A 20,119-nucleotide genomic window follows, 5' to 3' on the forward strand; every position below is an offset into this window, starting at 1 on the left:
ACGGAGCGGATCATTTTTGCTCATGTCCAATCCGTTTCCAGCACTTTTACACCATTCTATTTTCTCGTCATTTATGCACCAGCCACATCATCAATCCGTGAGCGACACACCTTCTACGACCAACTACTCGCATCACCTATTTTCAACAACCCTGACTCTAACTATCTTGACTGACTTATCATTGCCGGCGATTTCAACTACAACAGTCACCGAGCCGATCATCATAACCGAGTGCCTGCGGCTTGGCGCGCAGTTATTCAAAACAATTTTCTTGACTGCATAACGGATACAGATGCGACATCACCACTACCCACCTACCGCCATGGGGATCTGTATCATTCCACACTCGACTACATATATGCTACGTATTCCCTACGCCCTCATATTACACGTGCTGACGTGCAAAAACTATGTAGAGCCTGGTCCGATCACAGCTTGTTGACTGCCTTTATTGATCTTGGTGAAAGCCCTCGCGGTAAAGGGTACTGGCGCGGTAACCCCAACTTCACCCGTATCAAAGAGTTTCGACAAGACCTAGCACGGCTGCTATCACGACTGCGCCCTAACCTACAGGCCAATGGTACAATCCAAGAACAATGGGACTGCCTGAAGGATGAATTGAAGCGTTTCATGCAACAGTTTGGACGCCAACGTGCTGACTGGCGGGACCAGCAACTCAAGGCCCTACAAACTAAGCGCAACCGCCTACTCCGTGCAAATCCGCCCCCTGCAATACTGGAAATGCACTTGCCTCGAGTAGAGCGACAAATCGAAATCATCCAGCAAGAGATGGTTGACACAGCTGCACTTCGTGCTAACGTACGGTGGAGAGAACAAGGGGAAGTATCGGCTGGCTACTTAAAACGTACTGCCACCACTCGTCAGACACAGCGCCTGATCCTAGCACTGCAACAACCCCACACTAATAATTTGGCAACAACACCAACCTCTTTACAAGCAGCGGCCCGGGCGTTCTATCAGGATTTATATACTGCCGACCCAGTGGATCAAGACTCGATGGCCTACCTTTTGGATGAGCTTCCCACAGCCTGCACTATCACGGAATCTGCCTGTGAGTTGCTCACTGCTGCATTTTCCGCTGAGGATCTTATCAGTGGCGCCAGACGGGCACCAAGTAAAAGTAGCCCTGGCCTCGATGGCCTTCCATATGCAATCTGGTACTTGGTTTTTCAGCACCCGGACTACCAGGAGCTTGCTCGCTCCGTGTACAATGCTGCCCTACAGGATGCAGTGTTCCCCGCATCTTGGAATGACACTGCAGTAACCCTGCTTCCCAAAAAGGGCGATTTGACGACCTTACGCAATTGGAGGCCTATATCTTTGATCAATACGGACGCTAAAATATTCACTCGGCTATTGAACTCGCGCCTTATTCAAGCGGCTGATCCACTCATCAATGAATTTCAAACTGGATTCTTGCCAGGCCGGTTCATAGCCAACAATGGTATGTTGGTGAAACTGGCAATGGAACAAGCGCGCAACGATCCAGCTAGCAATCATATCGCTTTACAATTAGATGCCGAGAAGGCCTATGACCGCGTTAACCCAACGTATCTTCGCCAAGTCATGGTTCGTTTTGGTTTTCCCGAGAGGGTCATCAACTCCATCTGTACTCTGTTTTTCTCGACCCGCATACATCTCAACATCAATGGGCATGTGACGGATCCTTTCATCCAAGGACGTGGTCTCCGGCAGGGGGATCCTATGTCGCCTATCCTTTTTAATCTTGCTCTCGAACCACTCCTCCGCCGCATTATACATGATACGTCTTTTCATGGCTTTCAACCAGCATCTAGTCAAACAATCACCACTCTTTTGCCACCAGCACCACTCAAAGTCCTCGCGTACGCAGATGATGTGTTCGTATTCCTCGCTTCACCTCAAGATTTGGAACGTCTGCGCCTCCATTTACACCATTATCAGGCCGCATCAAACGCACGGATGAACGCTCACAAAACTCAAGCCATATCGCTCTGTGGTAGGCCGCTTCCAGATTGGGCTCCTATCCTCGATAGGGCGGGCTATCCTCCATGCCACACTCGTGCTGATGACAACCCGGTAATTTACCTCGGCTACCCACTAGCATCATCCCAACATCAACTACACACGTTTCTAGAGCAGATATTGGTCAAGATACGGTCGGCCTGCCAGCTACACTCGCAACGCCAACTATCTATTCGCGGCCGCGCTACAGTACTAAACTCATTGATATTATCGAAGCTATGGCACGTACTACGACTCGTCGGTGCTGCGCCTTCATCCTTCTACAGGAAATTACGCTCAATATGTGGCCAATTCCTCATGACGCGCATGTTCCCTCGTATCAGCTTCGAGAACCTTTGCCAGCCGCGCAGCCATGGCGGGGTGGGCATTTTGAATCCTCTGCTCCAACAGTCAGCTTTACAACTGCGATGGTTGGAACCGCTCTTTGACCAAGACTCAACTACAGCAACATATCTCACCACCTGCCTCTGGCACCACCTTGTGGTCTCGTCTGGTGCCTCAATCGACCCCCGCTTTACTCTGGTTTTTCCCGGTTTACGTGGTCCAGATGCAAGGGATTCGGGCACTGTCGGCTATCTGCTGTATCGAGCTATTGACCAACTTCCAATCGACTGGTTATCATCTAACCTCTCAGCCGCATCAGTTCTCCGCTACCGCTTAACGCCATTTGGGCACCAACAGCGGCTAACACCCGCCTCCATCGCCCGGGTTTCAAAACAATGAAAGTATCTGACCTCTTTGTCTTTGATGCTTCACTTGGCTATCTCCGCCGTCGATCAGCCGCAGATGGTATTATCCGGAGGATCCTCACTAATCGCTTTTTCAACGATCTCGCTCAAGGAAGAATCTTTATGATCAATGGCTTTGCACGGCTCTGTCTCCCGCCAGCATTTTCAGGCAACAGCCACTCTGGATGTCTTGGCGCAATTGATGCAACACCGCTTTCTCTCCGATTGCACACCACATTGCCCATATGGCAGACAAAACGATATCGCCGTACATGCTCACCACCAACGCATAGTGTCACTGGCATTACCGCTCGACAATGGTCCAAATTTTGGTCATGGCCCATGGAACACACTGCCCGCAACATCTGGTTCCGCACTATCCATGGGACATTACCAACATCTTCACGCCTTCATAGCTTCAATATCTCGCATGCTCCATCCCCGGACTGTCGCCTGTGCCGATCCAACATTGATACCACGCCCCATTTCCTATTCGAATGCCCCCACAAATATCAAGTGTGGCAACTAGTTTGGGGTCGCCTTCGGTACTCGGATCCTAACCCAGCCTCGATCCTTCCACTACTCTGTCAACTCACGTTACCAGACGAACCACCTACACGTCCTACCACCATATCAACTCCTATTGCCTGCATTTTACAAGCAATCTGGGCAGCCTATTGGCGTTTTATCTTTCATGATGAGCCATTTGTACCATCCATGGTCGCCTCTCGGGTCTCTTCTCTGTTAATCCGCTTTCGACCTCTATCTCTTTAAGAAACCTTTTAATCTTTTCTTCTATACTATACCCCCACCCTAAAAACAAAAAAAAAAAAAAAAAAAAAAAAAAAAAAAAAACAAACACCAAAAACATATCATAGCTACAACACCCCCTATCTCTACCTTCACATTTTACCACACATTATATCGCTCTTAGCCATAGTCATACTCAAGTATCTCTTTAGTCAATCTGTTCTCTCTGTTTCGCACACAGCCCGCCACTGTCATTGACACGTGGGACTGCAAATAAAACTACTTATTTCGAGGCCGACCAACCTCCATAAAAAAAAAAAAAAAAAAAAGTAGTACACAGATATGCCCCTATGACCAACATTAGCACCTCCTTTTCTTTTGGATATAAGCCGAGCTCGGTAATAATTATTTATCAGTGTATAGCATTATATACCATTTTGCACATCCAATGTTTTGGGTATCCAGATGTACACTGCTGATAGTTAATTACATGAGTCAAGAGTAATTCATTAACTTTATCTCTGCACAGTTGGATATCATTTATAACCTGTTAAACAACGATGTCAAGTGCTTTGTACTTTCACGCGATAGCAGCAACAACAAGAGTGGCATAAAGCGTCACTTTCAGACGTGATGATAAAAAAACACTATTCAGAAGCGTATCAGCAATCAGTATTGTATACTGTATGAGCATGAAGCTGTTTTGGTGTGCACGAGAGGTGAAATTTAGAGAAAGTCGCTACAACTCAACAACTTACCACCCATCATACTTGGATTCGTGAGATAAGCGGATGATCCAAGCTATTAAACCGTAACATGGCAGTACTATATATAGTCCATTTCAGTGATATAGCAGCTCTATTGATGATCGATATCACTTTTCCTTGTATAGCTGAGACAAAAAGAAAGTATGTGATATCAGCAATACTCGTTTTCCCTGTTATAGCATAATCGCTACATCTAACCTCAAAACCACCGTCTCGGGTGCACTCATGTAGATCTTTGATATATATTTATATATCTGGGCTTTGCTTTCTATGGTTTATTTCTTTCAATTGTTCGATAATAAGGGATGTATATCGACTTTCTCTACTTCTGATGCTTTTTATGGCCATCAGCAATGCTATACTGTTTGTGATGCTATGAAAGTGGCGGCAGTCAAACACAGAAGGCAAAGGGCTGTTAAGCGACTTATGTCGGCGCGGGCAATGTATCATCTCTGATTTGGCGATAACTCGAGCATACCGGAAATATCACATCATATATACGGCAGATCTACCATGGGTATCTTGACCAGTTGAGCGACAGCATTGCGTTAACAGAAAGTCATCGATCTTTACCGTGTGACAGCACAAATATTTTTTCAAGTGGCAGCAAGGGCGGAATTGGTGACAATACACGAAGACATATTTGACAGGAACATACAGACGAAAAGAAGTATGCTGGACACGCATATTCGAGTAAGAATACTATTATAAGCATTTCACTCTTGCCACAAAAAGCTATAATGCGCATGTGTGTATTCGCCAGAATACCAAATTGGACAATAAAAATGGCGCTGGAATCCTTTTCTTTTTCAAAAGCAGCCAGCGCATAATAAAAAGTTGTCAGTTCTTTTTCTTTTCATATTGGTTTAATCATGTCAGATACAGAAAAAAAGCAAGCCTCATCGGCCCTCGATTCCAATGCCACCAACAGTGACCAAGCAAAGTTTGGATCGCGACTGCTGGACGATGTGGATGCCGTGTTTCAACATAATGCTTGGTGAGAAGATCAAAGCAATCTAATAGATTCCCCGTTCCGCGAGAAAAAAAAAAGTGTAATAAACTAAAGCGAATCAAACTGTCCAGGGATCATGTGGAGTGGGACGAGGAACACGAAAAGTATGCACAGTCTCAGATTGAGAGACATCACAACAGTCCAGTACCACACGATGAACAAGGTGAATAAAACAAATAACTGTATAAAAAGAGAGAAAGTGTAAAAAGTTGGGAATTGACAAAATGATAATTACCCAGGCCAATACTTTGAGCAGGCACCTGAATACTGGAACAAGTTTTATGAAAAGAACGAAAATCGATTCTTCAAGGATCGAAACTGGTTACGGATTGAGTTTCCCGAGATCTTTGAAACTACACGTCCCGAGGTAAACTTTTGCAAGATGGTAGTGACATTTGATATGAAAGGCCGTTGGTTTTTTAAGATTGAAGGGCATGTAGGCTGGATCAAAACGAATTTTCGAAGTTGGATGTGGTGCAGGCAACACATTGTTCCCGGTGTTACAACAAAATGAAAACCCAGATCTGTTCTGTTATGCAGCCGATTTCTCTAGCACAGCAGTTCAGGTCGTAAGGAATAGCGAATTGTATGATACAACCAAAGCCAATGCATTTGTCTGGGACTTGGCCAGTCCTGAAATACCCGATGCCATTGAGCCCGGCTCACTTGACATTATTGTTTTGATTTTTGTGTTTTCTGCCCTTGCACCCGAGCAATGGGATCAAGCACTTTTGAATATTCACAAGGTAAACCCGGGTCTTTGTGTTGTAGGAGGGAAACGGGGGAAGGACAAGACACATGAGATTAAAGAAAACCTCGAATATGCACTTTAATAGATGCTTAAACCAGGCGGTTTAGTTGTATTTCGTGATTATGGACGACACGATCTAGCACAACTTCGGTTCAAAGAACGACGTATGTTACGCGAGAATTTCTACATTCGAGGCGATGGTACGCGAGTCTACTTTTTCACATCCGAGGAAATCGAGTCCATGTTCACTACACGTGTGCCGCCACCTGGATTCGCTGTCGAACAAAATGCAGTGGATCGTCGACTTATTGTTAATAGGAGCAAGAAGCTTAAAATGTACCGCGTGTGGTTGCAAGGCAAATTTAGAAAACTGTAAAAGCTCATCCATGTCTTTCTAAAACCTTTGTAAAAGTATGATACATCATTGCAATTATTCGTCACGTTCTCTCTGATTTCGACTCGCTTTAATATAATAAATGGCAATGTTATAATAAAATATAATAATTTATCGTTGTGCTTGTTGAATTTGAGCAATGTACTGCTCAGTCATATCTCGAAGTTGTTCTTGGTAGTTCTTTTCAGTGGTATCCAATAATTCCTGATAAATTTTGATAAAACACATTGTTAGTATACGTCCTTTTTTTTTAGACAACGTTTTTACCTGTGTCTTGTTCAACTCTTTGGCCAGTCGTTCGGTCTCGCCTATTAGGCCATGCTTTTCCTCAACTTCGGCATCTAATCGATCCTTCAGTGTATCCACCATTTTCGAAAATCGTACGGCTTTACTGTCGGCAAGTTGTAACTACAATTGTTCCCCAACCATCAGTTAGTAAAATCATCCTTTCTCACACCCGCCCCCAACTTCCTCCTTAACCGTCCTATTACTTTGTCCGTTAGCTGTCGTATTTGGCTCTCATAAGATGCTGCTAGCTCAACTTCTCGTGCCTATTTATACATTATAATATTTATCCCATGCGGATTATTAGAATTATTGGCCTCTTCTGCTCAACACTTGCGGCACAAAACTCCTATACAAACCCTGCATTCTGGGGACTCGGTTTTGGCAATGCCGTTTGTTTGTTGTTGTTGTTGTTGTTGTTGCTGCTCCTCATGGCTTGCTTCGCCATTTGACGCCGTCGATTCTTTGATAGGTAGTTCTTGTTCTGCAGTACCATCCACAGGAGAACTTGAATCTTCTGGTGCATCCTGGCCTCGATAAACAAACACTTCATCGTCTTCTTCGTCTTCGTCATCCTCATTTTGTTGTGTAGATGGATTTTGCTCGTCTTGTGCTTTTGATGTTGATTGGTATACAAAACTTTCTTCTTCCTCATCTTGTCCTTCTGGTAGTTGCTTGGTATCGGGTTTTGGTGATAAATTGGCTTGTGTTTCTTTATCATCAGTTGTTTTTGACGATGCTGCGGTAGCCGCTGTGGCTGCCTCTTTTGCTGCTTCTGCTGCCGCCATGGCCTCTTTGGCTTCTTTATCGAGACGTTCATTGGTAGATCGAGCTGCATCCAGTTCTTCTTGTGCTGACTTTAGATCGTTTACCTATCGAAATCATACAGTGTGTGAATATTTACTGCAGAAGCGGCTAAAAAACGCTAGTACCGTTCCTACTAACAACTTATTTTCCTTTGCTCCTTACTTGTTTCTGAATTTGCTCTTCCAGACGTGCATTTTCTTGTTCCAGGTGGGCTATCCGTTCATTATCATTTTGCTCTTTTAATTCTACCCGAAGCTGCTCTATTGTCTTTTCCAATGCTGCCATTTGCTCTGCTGATTTGCTATCTCCGTGTTGCTTTGATTCCAAAAGTTCCTTTGTTCGTGCTATATATATATATATATATATATTATCCATTGCCATCCACCTTTAGTATGTTCCGAGTACCCCAGCAATACATTTTTCCATCTTACCTTCTGATTCTTCAACGCGCTTTGCCAGTGCCTTAGTTTGTTCAGACCAGGTTTCACTGGATGTCTTTATTTTAGCAGCAATCTCATGGGGTAGCCCCTTGAGAGATGTTTGTTCCCGTAACGCGTAGATATAGTTTTTCGCCTGTTCTTCCAAAACACGTAATGCTTCACAGGCTGGAACAGCTTGGAATAAACTCGGCTACACGAAAAGAATGACTGTATGAGGGTCACAGATACAGAATCATCCTTATTTTCATGAATGCTTACCGGTTCAGCTTCTTCTCGTCCTTCTATATCCCCCAGTTTAGCTAACAAGATGGCGCGCAGACTCTCAATTTCTGACCGCAATTCTGCATCATCCTCCTTGATATTGCTTTCTTGATCATTTAAAAGTTTTGTCTTCCTTCAAGTATTTTTAAGAATAGACAAATCGGTTATTCTCATTAGCCTATACCTTACACTCCTAGGTCAGAAACTTACTCGGCTAGTTCATTTTTCAGGTTAGTAAGCTCCGTCTGAAGCGCAGTTTTTTCTTGCTTCAATCCTGCAGCCTGGTCACGCCGGTCCTTTTGCATCGTGGATATTTCGACCTGCAATTCTTCAATACGCTTTTCAAAATTGGCTATTTGTAAGTGCAAGCCATTGACGTGCTCGGTATAAATATGACGATTCTCGGATAGCTCTTCGTGCAAGCGCTCTAGGATATAGTGGTTGCAGTAGAGCAGATATGTTTCGTTGTCAATTCCTTTCCTTCCTTAGAAAAGCGATAATCCCGAATACTATACTTTTACATAGATAATAAACATCCACCAATCTCTCAATCCAGTTCTTACCATTTTCTTCAATCTTTTTCGCTAAATCAATATTTGCTGCATCCAGCGCTTGTGTACTTTTCTCCAACTCTTTCTTGACAGCACCGCCAAGAAGTGAGAAATGTGATCCTTTCTGAGACCCAGATTAAAATCAATAATTGTCCTTGCTGATCTCCATCCTTTACAAACTTCTATACCCCATAATATTCACAGTTTGTTGTTAACTACCTGATCACCTTCTTGCACGGATTCGATACGCTTTGTTAATCGCTCATTATGAAATGCCAAAAGGTCCAGTTGTTCTTGTAGCTTTAGATCCGGTGCCGGGTATCAAACGATATTAGTATATGTCACTATCTCCCTTTTTTTTCGGCACTTTTGCTAGGCAAGACACTGCCTACTGTACTCATAGACAACACATATACCTTTCGCAATTCCTTTTCTTTCTCTTTGACGTTTCCTTGCAATGAGGCTGTAGTCGATTGTTCCTAGATATGCTTGACTTTTTGAGGATACGAATAATTTTCGGTAACGAAACGCGGGCACGTACGTATTCCTGCAAAAAGCGCTATCCCAATCTTCCTGCTTCTCCAACCCCTCCCCTTTATATACAGCTATCAACAAACCTTAATAAGTCCTTTTTTCAAAACAGTATGCTGAGCCTTTAGCCTGAGCCCCGGTAGTTCATTTGATAAAAAGAAAAGTTAGCGTGACAGTCCTTTTATGAAGACACACCAACCGACAAAAGGAAGGAAGCCCCTTTTGCGTTTATTACCGAGAGTATTCTTGAAGAAGCTTTTGATGCTTTTGTGCCAGCTCTTCAGCTGATGTTGGCATGGCGCCTGCTTTTATTGTATGCATGTGAAGGCTCATTAGTCAACGATATCAGTATACAGAAAGTAAAAGAGGGATCGATCGCAAGCACTTTGTGGAAAAACCTCAATCGTGGTTTTGCAAACAAGAAATTCAATTACAAAAGCCAATGGTACTTTTTACATTGAGAGAAGTAGCTTTCCACTTTTTCCTTTTCCTTCTTTGCTTCCTTCTTATTTGTATTATACAACGAATTCAACACTTGCCTGCATGTGCATTCATGATGTTAAAGCGCGAACCAGCTTGCTTGTGTTTCGGAGTCTTGGCCTGGATTTTTTCATTTCACACGTTTAAGGAAATCCTCGTTTCTTATGCTTTATGTATACCGATCGCGCTGCCGACGAAACTACACAAGTTTAGAAAAATATGTATGGTGATATCGAGATACCAGAAATTTTGTAGCTAGTAGATAAAAAAAGAGAAGATCATTGATACTACCCTGTAGCATCCAGAACTTCAGCTCAACAACAACAGATAGTGGAACATTGTGTCTTTATTTATTGCTGTACGTGATGCAAATAGTTCATTCATAGAATGTTATACACTATCTCACAGTCTTCCAGGCCTTACCACTTCAACCTTCCATGCTATGTTATCATATTGCATAGCTTTGAGCTGTTGATATGGTGGCCAAAGATGATCACTACTACAACCTTGAAATAGTGAAATGGTCACCTTGAGCACATGGTCCTCCAGGGCTGCGGGTATGAAAGAACACAACGCAGTCATGAGAATGTATGTTGTGCCAAGTAAAAACCACTTTAATATGCGTGCACAGTGCACAGAAGAAGAGTATCAAAACAGACATCGTCATGGACTGATTTGGATTTAAAGATTTACACTGGCTCTTGACTGGTATCAAATCGGCGGAACCAAAAAAAGAACTACATTTGGGCTCTCCCCTCTTTTATTTTCTTCTTACGCATAACACATACCAAAATGTCATCCCTAGCCGACGAACTTGCTGCCGATCTCGACATTTCAGACGACGATCATTCACAACATGACGATGAAGAATCACAACAACAACAAGACGATGCCATGGACACGGACGAAAAAGAAAAGGATCGTCAAATTGAATCGTCTGCTTCCATGCCACAAGACAGTCAAGAACAATCTGAAGACAGTGTTTTTAAAGTTAGCCACTTTTTACAAAACGAGCAAACAAAAAAGACTTTGGAGGTAAGAGAAAGCTATTCTCTCATTTTTGCTCGATTTAGTTTCCAAATTTGCTAAAAACCTCGTGTACTTATTTGGTTTTCTGCATTGGATCGTTTCTGGATTTAGCGCATTGATTATTTCAAATCGCAAGATCGTGACACAACACAGCTTTCCAAAGCACCAACAGAAGAGGATGAAGAATACCAACTCATTGTCAATGCCAACAGCATGACAGCGGATATTGATGGCGAAATTCAAGTAGTGCACAAGGTAAGTTATCAAAAAGAAACAAGGGGAAACATCTCAAAAGATGATCAGCGTGTGTATATGTGTTGGGGACGTAACAAACTAGAGTATAAAATATGCTTGGTCGATGCTAATACATAAGACACATTACTTGTTCTATTACTAGTATATTCGTGATCATTATGCTTCGAGGTTCCCCGAGTTAGAATCATTGATTCTTAACCCTATGGATTATGCACGGACCGTTAAAGCGATCGGCAACTCGGACAATATCAACACAAACGAATTACGACCCATTTTACCATCAGCTACCATCATGGTGATCAGTGTGACAGCAACAACGACAGCAGGAAAACCGCTATCACCAACCGGATGGAAGAATACAGAAGAAGCCTGTGATTTGGCATTTGCGTTAGACGCAGCAAAACGAAAGATCATTGGTTACGTTGAATCACGTATGGCTTTGGTGGCACCCAACTTGTCCAATGTTGTCGGTAGTTCAACAGCTGCCAAACTTTTGACAGCTGCTGGTGGGCTGACCGCCTTTTGCAAGATTCCAGCTTGCAACGTACAGGTAATATGCTTTTTCTTTACTATAACACTCAAGTCAAATGTAATGACGATGGAAGAATTGAGTAGTGCTTTTTTGATTATCTAGGTTCTTGGAAACAACAAAAAAACAAATACCGGGTTTTCTAGTGCAAGCATGGATCGACATACGGGTTACATTTACTCATCAGAACTGGTGATGGCTGTCCCGTCTGATTTACGTCGAAAAGTGCAAAAAATTATTGCTGCAAAATGTGTATTAGCTGCACGTATAGATGCTATGAATACCTCGCCACAAGGTAGGACCATCAAGATTTTGGGGATCGAGAGCGGATAAAGAAAACGAGGCATCACTAATTCTGGATTTGATATAGGTGCTGCTGGTCAGAAAATGAGAGACGAGATTGATCAAAAGATTGAAAAGTTACAAGAACCACCGCCGTCTAAGGTTACCAAGGCACTTCCTGTACCCGATGAAGGCCCAAAGAAGCGACGTGGTGGTAAACGGTAAGCCTGACTTTCTTTTTATTGCCAATATATACCGTTAAAGCTTTTTGGCGGTTCCAGATTGTTAAATACGGAATTATAATTTAGTGTGAGACGACAAAAGGAAGCCTATGCCATGACAGAATTGCGTGCAGCACGTAACCGAATGGCATTTGGCGAAGCAGAAGACGAGGCTGAATATGGTGATGAAACCGAAGGTCTGGGTATGGCAGTCAAGCAAGTGGGCAAGATTCGTGCGTCTATGGCGGATCAACGAAACAAGGTCAAGTTATCCAAGAAGCAACAACAGCAACAGCAGAAATATGGCTCGAGCGGCATGACATCAGGTTTAGCATCTTCGCTTGCATTCACTCCTGTTCAAGGCATTGAATTGATAGATCCAACAGCAGCAGCTGAACGGGTCAAGAAGGCTAATGAAAAGTATTTCGGTGATGGTGCATTTTCAATTGTCAGAAAATAGAAAATAAAACTGCGTTACAAGTATGTAAATGATACTTTGTAAAATATACTTGCTCGAATCAATGATGGCAGTGATAATTACTTTATTATACGTGGATTTAGCTATTTGACTCGGTTATCTTCTATATTAAATACGGTGAATAATGCTACAGGAGTTGAGCACACATAATGAAATATCTTGCTCAAAAGAAAGCTACCCAATCGTAATATGTATAGATGGTTATAGATACAGTTTCGAACGCTGTCGCTACCCGGGTGTTGGAGGGCTGCAAGGCATGGACCGCTAGTAAATCATATTGTTTAACGGCCCATTCTGATGACAGCTTATGCATAGCTAGTAGTCAAGTAGCAACCAAGGGAGCCTTCTCTATATCGCTTAGTTCTTTGCACCAGGCTGCTGTAAGCCACGCAAAGATCCCGACGTACAATGACAGCTGCTGGTGATGTTTCTGGGTGGTCCCATATATGCCTATCCACTTTGAAATTGAACTTTGCATATTATCATTATTCTTCCAGCCATCATGCTCCTTCCTCGTCAATGGAATTGCTTCTGTTGTCCTCATAAAGAGCGCGTAAATAGCAGTTTGTTCCGTAGTGCGTGATGTACAACGATAATGGGTCGAGCTGCTGCGTATTTATACTTCTTGAAGAGTTGCCAGAAGTCATCGAGAGCATGGAGCATACCGAGACGGTCTACTTGAGATCCAAAAAACGGCTTGTTAGGAGCTGTCGTCTTGGAGGATGTGATGCAATGCTTTTCAGTTGTCTTGAATACGGACTACTAATCGATAATGCACATACTCATTAGTAGAATTGTTTTACAAACGTTTTAAATGGCTTTCTATCAAAGCCTAAATCCACGTGGATGTGCCCATCTGTTTGGGAGATCGCCTGAAATTGAGCTGCCTTTGGAGCGCCATATATGTATTCAGGTGGAGGTAGTTAGACACATGTACAGCAACGCTTTTCTTTATTACTTTTTCTCCGTGATCCTGCTTGTCCATACAGTTACGATAAAAATGGCTGCCGTGGCATACCTTTCACTTGTCGCCCGCATATGGCATGGAACACAATAGTGACTGTAATTAGTTGGCCCACGGAAGCTTGGGACAGCACGATATGATGGCTCTCAAGCTTCGGACCGCCTTCCGATGTTTTGCCGTATTAGGCTACTATATATACATACCAATACAAGTTCTGATAACAATGATTAAGTTCTTTCAAGGAATTAGAAAGCCCTTTTTCTTTGTACCAGTTCAAATTGAGTTTGTACAGCATCTTACCGTCGCCATTGGTATTGCACTTTTCCTTATTCACAAGAACATTGGCTACCCAGGCCAGTATTGATTGAGCGGTCTGTATACTTCAAAAGTACGATACATGATTCCCTTGATGGATAATGAGGGGTAACAAATTGATTCTTTTGTCAATCTTCTAAAAGACGGCCGTCAACTGCTAGCGCCGGGGGAGCTCACCCAGCGGACAAGCCTCAGTGGACATGGCCATGTCTTTTCCTCGTGTACCAGTGATATCGAATGGAAAATGTCGCGAAACTGCCATTGGGACGATATCGTGAGAGTTCAATTCCAACGCTGTGAAACGGGTAAAGAGCTCGGATCATCCAACTTTGGTAAGCCATCCTGCCTATAGCAAGAGACGTAAATCTGTTTCTGTTTCTTACAGGGGAATTTATATACAGACTTACAACCAAAAAACAAGCTTATATCATACACCACGGCCTTGTTATCGGTTATAACGACTTAAATATATCAGTCTCGCCAGTTGGTCTTCTACACTCTCCCATGCCTTTTCACTCCACGTGGTCATCGACACCTGTGCTTGTCTCGAGACCTATAAGCATTCTCTGATCCCAATATGTCAAGCGCAGAAACATGTACGATGCAATACATTCAAAGCACACAATATTTATGGCAACACTCACTGCAAACTATTATATACATACAGCACATTATATAAATACATATATATATGTAGCTTGGTAAAAATAGCCATTACTTCACTTTATAAAAAATCGAGAAGTAGTTGAGCAACACCACGTCTTCCCGACACATGCTGGTGTTACACGCATTAACTAGGTTAAGGAAGAAGTTGTCATTATATGAATCACGTAATTCACACTAGCTACTATCTGAGGCATTGACCCGGATGTACCCTTTACCCACGCACCCCATACTACTTAATCCTATATGCTTAACTAATAATATCAATGCATCTGTTCACTGTATGATACATACTGTGTGGTAGTGGCGCAGAACAAGACTTTGCTTATAAGTAGTGAGGATCTGCTATCATAGTAATCGATTTTGATTCCTTTCGGGTCTCGTTGACTTATTTTGTCTCTTGTTTTATTTGAAATTACACTCAGCATATTGCGCTCGCGATCCTAAACTGCTCAGCGACTGTTTAGAACTACGCAATGTCTATTTTGTGTATATAGGTACATGGACGTTATAGCGCGCGAATTGGCCAAGGCGAAAAAACTCAAGTGACTGTACTTTGAATACATACATACACTGTGCTATGAAAAACGTGCTTCAACGTCTGTTGGACAAGCACGTTTTCCTCGGGGCCGAATCGCGATTGTCTTACATACGGTTTTATAACACCAGTACTTAGAGAATGCCGGTACTAGCGGTGTACGGTGCTTCAGCGGATCCAAAACGTTGGAAATGTATTAGTGTTTCGACATGCCTAATGAAGCTTTGGCAACTGTTTTATCGAATCTCAAGTCGTTAAAAGAAGTCAGGTTTCATCTGGTGGCCGCAGTAAGCGACCAAGTGGGTCTATCCTTGGGCTCTGTTAACACGGTTCGACTGTTATCCTTGAGTATCGTTAACGATGACTCTCTCTGGAAGCTGATTGATGATTGAAGATTTTTACTAGCTCTGTCACCATTAAGGCGACAACCAGTCAATCCGTCGTTTGACAAAAGTGTCCACGACACTCAAGAAAACCAGACGCCACCGTCGTCACCATCACAGCAACAACTATAATAATAATAATAATAATAACGACGACGGCAGCAGCAACCCTGGTGACCAAGAATAGGAGCTAGAAGAGCGTGCAACAGCAAGAGCAATAACAACAGCCGCATCCCATACAGTAGAGCTCTCACAGCAAATGCTGAGCCTTTCGACGTGAGTGCCTGGTTAGCAGACGTTTTCGGCAATTCGTCATTTTCTGTTTTAATAGAGTCAAAAAAAATGAAGTGTCTTTTTCAATGGTCAAAGTAAGAGTATTGTGCTGTTTGTTGTAATGGAGAGATTTTCAAAAGAGTTGGGCAACCCCTCAGCGGCACTGTATCCTGACACCAGCTGGACTACCATCCGAAAGTAATCGTACTTGTGTACAGTCGTCACCTGTTAATTTCAAAGTTAAGATTACCGAATTTTGTGCGAAATCAAAGAGGTGTGAAATTCAACGGATCCTGCATACGTATACCGTCAAGTCCTAATAACTACACAATGAATAAGCACTGGCTATGGTGTGCATGCATTTCGGTAGAATACCTTCGCTGCTAAGTTTTTTTATTTTATAAAATAGAAGAGAATACAGAGAACAAACACACATATAAATACACCGTGGAAAGAAACACATTATTACACTGCCTGAAACATCTTCTGCATAAGATTTTCGCTTAAATATCAAACAAAAGCATACACAGCAATTACCACGGCAACCAGCTTAGCACTGTCGCATAGAGACAAGTGTAAAAAAGCACGTAAACATTATACTCGGATGATCCAGCTGATATAAGGCTAAAACCCGATATGGACTGACGCGATATGATGCATAGTCGTATGTCATTTGTGATCTCTTAAATCTCTTATACGCTCATTGCTAAGAAAAGGGCGGCTGATGACGCACTCAGAATGGATGTCTTGTCACCACAAGTTATATTGGCGATTCAAATAAAAATAAGGAGAAATATCTGGGGTATGATAGCGGATAGTGTTATGCAAGTTGTTTGATATCTTATCACCAGGTTGACTGAGCGTGTATTGGATTGGGCTGGAGTAAACATGTGCTGAACGCCGCAGCCAGCGTCTTCATGGGATCAGTGAGACATTGTAGAAAGACTCGGCCATCGTTGTATCGACTGTGGTGGCGTGTGTAACGAAAATAAAAAACGCTCTCTTGTACGAGTATATGCGCACGGCAATTAACGATTGCTGATCCTCCAAGCCCGCAATGATGGATGTGGGCAGCTTAAAATAGATTGTCAAGAGCAGAATATGGAGCAGCATGGCTGATTTCAGCATAGTATGCGCGTCATCCTAGAGCTACTATTATCCATACAGGCTGCTTCTTCAGGTTGATACTGTTGTTTGGTTTGCTCGTTTTAACATCCTTCTCTATGAGGCTTGCTTTATAACCACGCTGCATAAGAAAGCTGCTTATTGCCATGGCATTCAGTAGTCATGACAATCCATGTTCCTGAAAGCCGCTTGTTGCCAGGACAAGCATGTCAAAACACATTTTATTTTATTCGCGTCACCCATTTTGACCAATTCCGAGCGAAATGGCGGCTGCTCTTGCGAAGCGATTCGCAGCGCTTTTTTCACACAACCGCAACCAGCGCAATGGGCAGACTCGTAGCAACACGCACATACTCAACCCTTGTTTTTTCGAGGCTCTGAGGCCAAGTTACAATGTTTTTTGCGCAGGGTTTCCATTGTACTTTGCTGTCATGCTCGGCTTCTTCATGCGCAGACCTTCCGTGCTGGCCGTGAATAAAGTTGGGGGTGGGGGGTTGGATGGGGGGATGGAACCAAAGTTGGGGGACGTCACTCGTCCAGGCGAAAACACTACACTGTATACGCTTATGGAGGTGTGGTTTTAGACTGCTTGTCGTCTTTAGTCTCGCATTGAGCTCGCTCGGTGGTCAGCTTAACGAACGATAATCGTAAGCTGGCAAGCGTGGTGGATGCAGAGAAAGGGATTCTTTTCAAGAAAAACAGCGTCGATCGTATATCCTATCTGTCTGCTTTTCCCAGGGTGCGCGTGAAGTATGATACATGCGAAAAAAGCAAACCAGATTGGCTCGGAACGTATCCTCCGAACTAACTTTTTTTCCTTTCCATTTTTCTCGCGAACTGAACTACGTGATGTGCTTTGGAATAATAAAACTTTTTTCCTTTCCATTATTTTCGCGAACTGAACTACGCGAACACAGAAAGTAAAAAAAAAAAAAGATAAAAAACAGTGCCAAAGTGTGATAATGCGCGTTGTGATCGTGTTACTGTCGTCTGTCATTGTTGTGCGCTTTGTTGAGCACGGAGCTTATCTTTGCCTATTTTAGTTTTTTGTACGCAATAAAAAAAGATACAGGAAAGGAAAAAAAAGCAAGCGTCCCTTCAGAATCTCATTGGGCCCAGACCAGCGTTCTTTTTGGAAATGAACTTTGCCCATAAAAAGACACCCATTTTCCGCAGCGTGTTGCTTCCTCGCTTTTTCTTTCACTTTTCACTTTTCACTTTTTCACGATCACATATGGTAAGTTCCTTTCTTTTTTTTGTGGATGTCTGGGGAGGGAGTGGGGGCTAACGCGGGTTTTGTAGGTCGTGGGTGAGTGGGTGTGTGGGTGGGTGGTGGTGCTTGTTTTGTAGGCACAGGCGACGGAGGCGTAAGGTAAGTGGTTGAAGGTAAGTGGGTGGTGGTGCTTGTTTTGTAGGCACGGGTGACGGAGGCGTAAGGTAAGTGGGTGAAGGTAAGTGGTTGAAGGTAAGTGGGTGTGTGGGTGGGTGGTGGTGCTTGTTTTGTAGGCACAGGCGACGGAGGCGTAAGGTAAGTGGTTGAAGGTAAGTGGGTGGTGGTGCTTGTTTTGTAGGCACGGGTGACGGAGGCGTAAGGTAAGTGGGTGAAGGTAAGTGGGTGTGTGGGTGGGTGGTGGTGCTTGTTTTGTAGGCACAGGCGACGGAGGCGTAAGGTAAGTGGTTGAAGGTAAGTGGGTGGTGGTGCTTGTTTTGTAGGCACGGGTGACGGAGGCGTAAGGTAAGTGGGTGAAGGTAAGTGGGTGTGTGGGTGGGTGGTGGTGCTTGTTTTGTAGGCACGGGTGACGGAGGCGTAAGGTAAGTGGGTGAAGGTAAGTGGGTGGTGGTGCTTGTTTTGTAGGCACGGGTGACGGAGGCGTAAGGTAAGTGGGTGAAGGTAAGTGGGTGTGTGGGTGGGTGGTGGTGCTTGTTTTGTAGGCACGGGTGACGGAGGCGTAAGGTAAGTGGGTGAAGGTAAGTGGGTGGTGGTGCTTGTTTTGTAGGCACGGGTGACGGAGGCGTAAGGTAAGTGGGTGAAGGTAAGTGGGTGTGTGGGTGGGTGGTGGTGCTTGTTTTGTAGGCACAGGCGACGGAGGCGTAAGGTAAGTGGTTGAAGGTAAGTGGGTGGTGGTGCTTGTTTTGTAGGCACGGGCGACGATGGTGCAAGGAAGGTGGTTGAAGGTAAGTGTGTGTGTGTGTGTGTGTGGGTGGGTGGGTGGGCAGGTGGTGCTTGTTTTGTAGGCACGCGCGATTGGTGAGAGCGGACTGGGCATCTCAATACCAATCGACCTTTGATGATCCACAAAGCGACCAAGACAAGACCCTAGCTTTGTGGTGAGAGGGTTACGGGAGCAGATGTCGATGCACCTTCTCGTGGTTGCTCCTGTCAATACCTGCTTAACAGCAGGGAAGCTAAGACATCGACACCCTATTATTGATTAGTAGTATCATGTATCAAATAAAAAATGTTTTTTTTTCTCTTCCCGTTCGCTAAACTTGCTTGTGCGTGTTTTATATTGTTGTCATATGCGAGCGAGACTCGTCGTTAGTTCCCCCCCCCTCAATTTTTTTGAATTTTAAGGTCAGCCGCCAGAGACACTGTACTGGGCAGCAGAGGGGCATTTGAGGGGAAGAGAATTTTACCAAGTGCCTTATATTCCTTTATAAAAACGTTTTTTTTTTTAGCTCATCTGAGAGCATTCTCTAAAGCAACAAAGAAACCGTTCTTAATTGCAGATCCACATGAAAATGCCAGCAACTTGACCTAATTCAAAAGGTAATAGTTTTAAATGGAGGGGTGAAAAGGAATGAAAAGTGCTATTTCTTTGTTTTATTCTATGTAACGCGGTAATAACAACAAACACGATGGTTGCTTTCTTAATGTTTCTTTAGAACGTATTCATTGTTGAGAAACACTCATTTTGAAGGGATCAATCGAAGCAGCATCGTTGGCATTGGCACACAACTCATTTTACTCGGACGATTTGCTTGACCGACTTGGTACGAATTGTGAAAGCTTTTTTCTCCTTGCTTTTACAGAACGCGGTTAAGAAACTACCACACACTTGCTCTTTGTTTGCGTTGCAAAAGCACGTTGTGAATGCATTTCTGGTAGCGGCATCGTTGGTGAATCATTTGAACTCTTATTTAATCACAGGAATCAAGACTCATTAGTTGATGGAAAAGGAAGAGGTCAGGGCGAGGGTCTTTTTCGTTTATTCTTTATAGAGTGCAGTAAAGATATTCAACACTTTTCTTGCCTGCTCTCAACTCGCCCTTGCCGTCCAT

The 20,119-nt window shown here is 43.5% G+C and overlaps 3 protein-coding genes across 3 annotated transcripts; 2 read left to right on the forward strand and 1 right to left on the reverse strand.

The window, feature by feature from the left end:
• The first annotated feature begins 5,077 nt into the window (after positions 1 to 5,077).
• Positions 5,078 to 6,520, forward strand: BDB00DRAFT_852438 (S-adenosyl-L-methionine-dependent methyltransferase). The gene is made up of 5 exons (XM_053125568.1): positions 5,078 to 5,267; positions 5,354 to 5,445; positions 5,522 to 5,649; positions 5,723 to 6,028; positions 6,119 to 6,520. Exons 1-5 carry the CDS (start codon positions 5,143 to 5,145, stop codon positions 6,407 to 6,409), a joined length of 942 nt encoding a protein of 313 aa, XP_052973988.1. The 5' UTR covers positions 5,078 to 5,142; the 3' UTR covers positions 6,410 to 6,520.
• BDB00DRAFT_852439 (uncharacterized protein) lies at positions 6,521 to 9,960 on the reverse strand. The gene is made up of 14 exons (XM_053125569.1): positions 9,842 to 9,960; positions 9,538 to 9,604; positions 9,389 to 9,431; positions 9,188 to 9,250; positions 8,991 to 9,071; positions 8,784 to 8,895; positions 8,431 to 8,647; positions 8,218 to 8,353; positions 7,951 to 8,149; positions 7,682 to 7,863; positions 7,072 to 7,584; positions 6,919 to 6,978; positions 6,695 to 6,835; positions 6,521 to 6,631 (listed from the first exon to the last, which is right to left on the reverse strand). Exons 1-14 carry the CDS (start codon positions 9,855 to 9,857, stop codon positions 6,539 to 6,541), a joined length of 1,923 nt encoding a protein of 640 aa, XP_052973989.1. The 5' UTR covers positions 9,858 to 9,960; the 3' UTR covers positions 6,521 to 6,538.
• Positions 9,961 to 10,429: 469 nt separating this feature from the next.
• Positions 10,430 to 12,627, forward strand: BDB00DRAFT_852443 (uncharacterized protein). The gene is made up of 6 exons (XM_053125570.1): positions 10,430 to 10,817; positions 10,923 to 11,066; positions 11,209 to 11,616; positions 11,701 to 11,890; positions 11,966 to 12,098; positions 12,186 to 12,627. Exons 1-6 carry the CDS (start codon positions 10,575 to 10,577, stop codon positions 12,556 to 12,558), a joined length of 1,491 nt encoding a protein of 496 aa, XP_052973990.1. The 5' UTR covers positions 10,430 to 10,574; the 3' UTR covers positions 12,559 to 12,627.
• Positions 12,628 to 20,119: the final 7,492 nt, after the last annotated feature.

This window comes from Zychaea mexicana (genome assembly GCF_025766255.1).
Source record: "Zychaea mexicana strain RSA 1403 chromosome Unknown BDB00scaffold_129, whole genome shotgun sequence".
Classification (NCBI taxonomy): Eukaryota; Fungi; Mucoromycota; class Mucoromycetes; order Mucorales; family Lichtheimiaceae; genus Zychaea; species Zychaea mexicana.